This window comes from Strongylocentrotus purpuratus, unplaced genomic scaffold, assembly GCF_000002235.5.
Source record: "Strongylocentrotus purpuratus isolate Spur 01 unplaced genomic scaffold, Spur_5.0 spur5_scaffold_7, whole genome shotgun sequence".
Taxonomy (NCBI): Eukaryota; Metazoa; Echinodermata; class Echinoidea; order Camarodonta; family Strongylocentrotidae; genus Strongylocentrotus; species Strongylocentrotus purpuratus.
The window spans coordinates 5,831,933-5,837,296 of record NW_022145613.1 but is presented as its reverse complement, the minus strand read 5'-3'; the positions used below and the strand labels follow the sequence as shown (position 1 = coordinate 5,837,296).

Genomic DNA, 5,364 nt, shown 5'->3' with positions numbered 1-5,364 from the left:
GTGTGACTTTTTACATTAGATCATTATCATGCTTGTATGTTTCCAGCACATTCTTTCACTAGGGACAGTCATACTTTTAATTGAGACCAAGTTAGACAGGTGCGAATAGTTGAAATTCCAGTGGCCAAAATACAAATGGTTATTTCCTCCATAGCATAATCTGATAATTTCCAGGGAGAAAAAGAATACAAATAAGCTAAGTGAAAATCCACAGGATTATCTATAGTTACACTGCTGGATATTACAGTATTTTGTCATGGTATTACATTTCGCGGATGAACCAGCCAACTTCGTTCGGTGATAGGACAGCAGCAAAGCAGTTTGTTGATGCAGCAATACCCCAAGGCTCAAACTCTGGAGCCGCGGAGTCATTCGGCAGGTAAGTATCCACAATGCGATCACCATTCTCCCCATACACCTCGAGGAAAGCCCTTTTGGTACCCTGGATGTCCTGATGAGATATCATCCACATGTTGCCTTCTTGATCGCAGGATACTTTATCAGTCTCTCGGATAGGTATCTTCCGATACATACCGCCTTCATTGGAGCAGGCTATCAGGAATCCATCGTTCTGCACTATGACGATCTTTCCTCTCGTTGTCGATCTCATCCTCAACACCACGTTGAATTCGACGCAGTTGATGGGGATGACATCCATAGGTTCCCCTCCATCTGAAGAAAACCTCACGACCCTTGCGACTCCTGAGTACAGCAGCAAGACATTGTCGTGGATATCCGTAGCGATAGCATCTGCGGATTCGTCGTCGTCTTCCCTCGTCGCAAACTCGACCTGTTGGCTTTCACCTCCTTTCCCGTAGATCTTCACCGTGTTCCTTTTGGTCAAAGTGACGAACCGGCCATCGGACAGTGCAGCCATGTCTCTGGCCGAGATGTTGGTTGAACGGCCACGGATTCTGAAGCAACTACCGTCTGGACTCAGGACCTCCATGTGACCATCTCGATAACGAACCAAGATGCTGCCATTCGTGTAGGGTGTCATCAGCTTTATTCTGCCGCATACCTGGACACGTAGCGTGAGAAGAAGTCTTTGCGTTGGGCGTTGCAGAAGGGGCATTTCTGTATCTACAGAAGAGAGAGAGAGAGAAAGAGAGAGAGAGAGAGAGAGAGAGATGTATCAGTATTGAACGTCACGGTTGAATGCAGGAAATCGATTTATTGAATATAAAAGTATATATATATATTTCCTTTCCGGAGTATGGTATTCGTGAAAAAGATGTATGTTTTAACAAAAGGCCAATTAATATTTATTCATATCGACTTATGTAAGCGATTGAGATCTGGTCAAAATCTGGTCAAAAAATGTATTCCATGAAACCCCTGAATCCCCCCCCCCAAAAAAAAAAAAAAGAGAAGAGATGAGCGATAAATTTGACGAGCGAACCTACGCGTAGGTACGCTGCATATAAACTGAAAATAGTTATATTTCTCCTACACTCTTTCTCAATGTTCGTACGAATTATATATTTCAAGTAGAGCATTATGCTAGTGAATCATGAAATGTGTTATTTTTCGATTCGCCTAAATATTGTAGCAGGTGTGAAATAAGCTAAGGGTAAAAATAATTTTTAACAAAAAAGGAATACGATATGCATTAAAAAGGGTGTAGATAGCAACAAAAATCTTTCGTTGTCTGAGGGGACGGATCGGGGAAGGGGAGGGGAGGAGGGGGGGGGGGCTATTCTATCTCCGCTTGACTCTACCCACAAATATATGGATTGATTTGCTTTATAGTTCGCACATGCCTACACATTTCCCTAGTCACTTTCAGGATTTGATTGATGAAAATGATATACTGACCTTGGTCTTTTCTTTCTGGAACCTGTCCCCAAAGGACGCCTAACTGGGGCACATCAAGAACAGGTGCCTTGCTTTCAAAGAACTTCAGAGACCCAACCCTGGTACACTGACGCCTTCCCAATAAACAGAACACTAAAAAGTAACCTCTTTTGGGAGTGTATTTTAAGTGATTTTAAAGTATAGTGCCTTTTGAACTAGATTTAAACGTTATCGACACGTGCCTTCATTTAAACAAAAAAGGTACTCCTGTTCACGTTTTCATCTAACCTAAAAACCACCAGTGTATCACGCGACTGGAGTAACGTGATTCCACTTACCTCTGTAAATCAGGTGTTTATGACCAAATAACCACTTGACCAAGCAACGAGTTTTTTGTCAGTTAACCGATGGTGGCGATAAATACGTAATTATTTGGTCTTGTAAGCACCTTTATTGATTGGTTTCACAGGTTATCCAAGGTTGATGGTAATAATCACGTTACTTACACCGGCTAATCGTCTTATTGTTCTGTCCGTGAATCTCTGGTTATATTCAACTAGTAATTTTGAGGTGTCTTACACACCTCTTTAAAAGGTTTCAAAGTTACCATAAATTTCTTGGTTATGATCACGTGGCTCAAGCTGATTACTAATCTAAACTGTGAAAACGTGATATGTAGGTGTGAAAATTAGTAATTATTAAGTGTTTTAAAACACCTTTTTAAATGGTAGTCAAAGTTGCCATAAGTTTCGCGGTGATGATCTCGTGACTCAAATGGATTATTGATCTAAGCTGGTCATACGTGACTTTTAGGTGTGAAAAATTAGTCATTATTAGGTGTCTTAAAACACCTATTTAAATGGAAGTCAAAGTTGCCATAAGTTCCGCGGTGATGATCTCGTGACTCAAACGGATTATTAATCTAAGCTGGGCATACGTGACTTTTAGGTTTGAAAAATTAGTCATGATTAGGTGTCTTAAAACCCCTATTTAAATCATAGTCAAAGTTGCCAGCAGTTCCGCGGTGATGATCGCGTGACTCAAACGGATTGTTAATATAAGCTGGGCATTCCGTGTTTTCCATGTGTGAAAATGAGTTATTCTTGGGTGTCTCGATGGTTTCACAGTTACCATTTAAGTTCCGTGGTGATAATCCCGTGACTGTTGGCATATTTCTATGTTCACCAGTTGATAACTGACTGTTGGCATATTTTCATTGCACCAGTTGATAACTGGAGTGTGCATATTTCCAGTTGCACCAGTTGATGACTGAGCGTTGGCATATTTCGAGTTGACCCAGCTGACACCAATTCATTTGCATATTGAATATGGGGTGCGTGCAGATCTATGTTTTTTAAACAATTTATCCGAATTTACAGTATATTTCTTAATTACTGATGATTTAATTATATGCAATTCATTTCGAAAACACTACAAATATAAATTACCAGTTATTAGGACATTTCGCTACTTCGTATAAATTACATTTAGTTAAACATGAATAAGGGAAACATTAACTGTGAACTAAAATAATTTCAATAAAGTACAAGTATACGAAATTTGTTCGATTAATTCAATTATGTAAGTCTACTTATTACCAATGCCCTTACATTGGAAATACAGACGTACCAGTATTGAAGTATTGTTGCTGTTCAACTGGTTGGAAGTTTTACGAAATGGTTCTCATGGCTCAGCTAGACCAGTTGAATTATAACTGGTCTGGATCAACTGGATCATTTAGCCCATTTCAATTTCCAGGGTTACCAGTTGGCATTAAATGGTTCATCAACTGGACCAGTTGCAACTAGCTTTCTCTTCTGGGATGTTTGCACCCACCCATCCCCCCCCCCCCCCACCCAACCCCTTCTAATCCCAAACTGCTTCCGGCGCGCCTGGACGTAATTATGGAAGATCCAAGACACGATGTTCAGAAACGGGATGAGAACGTCATTATTTTGGTTCATTTATTGTGTAACATTTGCGTAATTATTGGGTTGAACGCTGGTAACAGTAACATACTTCCTCTTCGACGTAAATTTCACGTGAATGAAGAACATGATTCATCTCAAGTCAGCCTCGTAATATTCACGTGAATTTCACGCAGATATTTTGACTAAAACTATCACTAACGCTTCACGTGTTTCTGTGACGCGATAATTTCTTGTATGAAGATGTAATTTCATAACCAAACAAACACGGGAGTATTAGGTTTACAAACCATGGTCTCCAAGGTAGGGATAATCACGTTATTATAATGGTGATATTGCAGTGACAATTGCGTGATTTAGTGTACGTGTGTTTTAAGTTACCTAATGCAATAAACGTATTAACACATTTACGTTAATGTCCGGTGTTTGAAGAACGTAACTCTCCTCAAGTCGATACCTTGATATTGACGTGATTTTCACGTGATTTTGTTTATTGGGTTGCATCCATATCAGAAGGAATCTGTTGGTCAATCCCACGAAGGAGGCGCTTTGCCCAATCCCTGTATTGAAGAACCACTTCCTTCGGGTCACTACTGTCTAAGAGTTCTTCAGCACATTCGATTTCATCAGAGACATCTGAAATTGCTTCCACCACAGGCCCCAAGATGTTGTCTACGGCCTCGTTGAGATCACTTCGATTGGATTCGACCTTTGTCATGAGATTTTCCTTCTTACGATTGATCATATCAATAAGAAGTTTTAAGCACGTACTGGAAGATGTTTGAATTGCTTCTGAGATGTCGTCTAGTCGCTTATTCCCTTCCACTTTTTTCTTCGTATAGTCCATAAAGAATTCTTGATGAGACGCCATCCACATCGTTGCTTTACTCATCAATTTGACCATTCCATCTACCTTTGCTTTCGAAGCATCTTCCACATTTTTAATCAAAAATGTATGCTTGCCGTGGGTACAAAGAGCGCATTCACTGCAAATTAGTACACCACATTTCTCACAGAAGAATTTCTTTTCTGCACCGTGCTCCTTACAAAGTTCTTTTGTTGATTCAGAATCCTCATGGCGTTTAAGTTCTTCGATAAGCTTGTTGGCCAGCAGATTTGGTCTCAGGGTTTCGGCTTTACCTTGATCATAGTTTGTTTCTTCACGGCATATCGGGCATCGAACACAATTTTCTGTCAGGTAAAGATCGTCTGAGTCTGAGTCTACGGCTGTATCTATGACACTGTTAATGCAGCTCTCACAAAAGGTATGCAAGCATTCGAGGCATTTCGCATTTTCGAATCTACGGTAGCAGATCGCACAATCCAGATGACTCGATATGGCTCCTACAATACTCTCGGCCATGGTTATATTTTTGGCAAACGAAATTCTGGTCTCTAAAGTATCACGTGTATAGCTCTTGAATCTTAATATTCGTATTCAAACTAGTCATGTCTTGTTGGTAACTCCAAACACGACAAATAGTTGTTATAAGTGTACGGTACCTCCAAAATGTCACAGCTACCAATCAGGCCTACTGTATACCTTGCTATTGGCAATACTAGAGACATGGGAATTCCCCCATCGACATCCATGATTGGATGCAGCAATGCGAGCTATAGCAATGAAGACATTTCCAGA

At 40.3% G+C, this 5,364-nt stretch overlaps 2 protein-coding genes across 2 annotated transcripts; both read right to left on the bottom strand.

Annotated features, from left to right (window-relative positions):
- Positions 1–262: 262 nt before the first annotated feature.
- LOC105443604 lies at positions 263–1,924 on the bottom strand. The gene is made up of 2 exons (XM_030973962.1): positions 1,819–1,924; positions 263–1,083 (listed from the first exon to the last, which is right to left on the bottom strand). The coding sequence occupies exon 2, from the start codon at positions 1,073–1,075 to the stop codon at positions 263–265; it is 813 nt and encodes a 270-aa protein (XP_030829822.1). The 5' UTR covers positions 1,076–1,083; positions 1,819–1,924.
- Positions 1,925–4,215: 2,291 nt separating this feature from the next.
- LOC105443606 (tripartite motif-containing protein 30A-like) lies at positions 4,216–5,088 on the bottom strand. Its single transcript, XM_011676963.2, has one exon. It carries the CDS (start codon positions 5,086–5,088, stop codon positions 4,216–4,218), a length of 873 nt encoding a protein of 290 aa, XP_011675265.2.
- Positions 5,089–5,364: the final 276 nt, after the last annotated feature.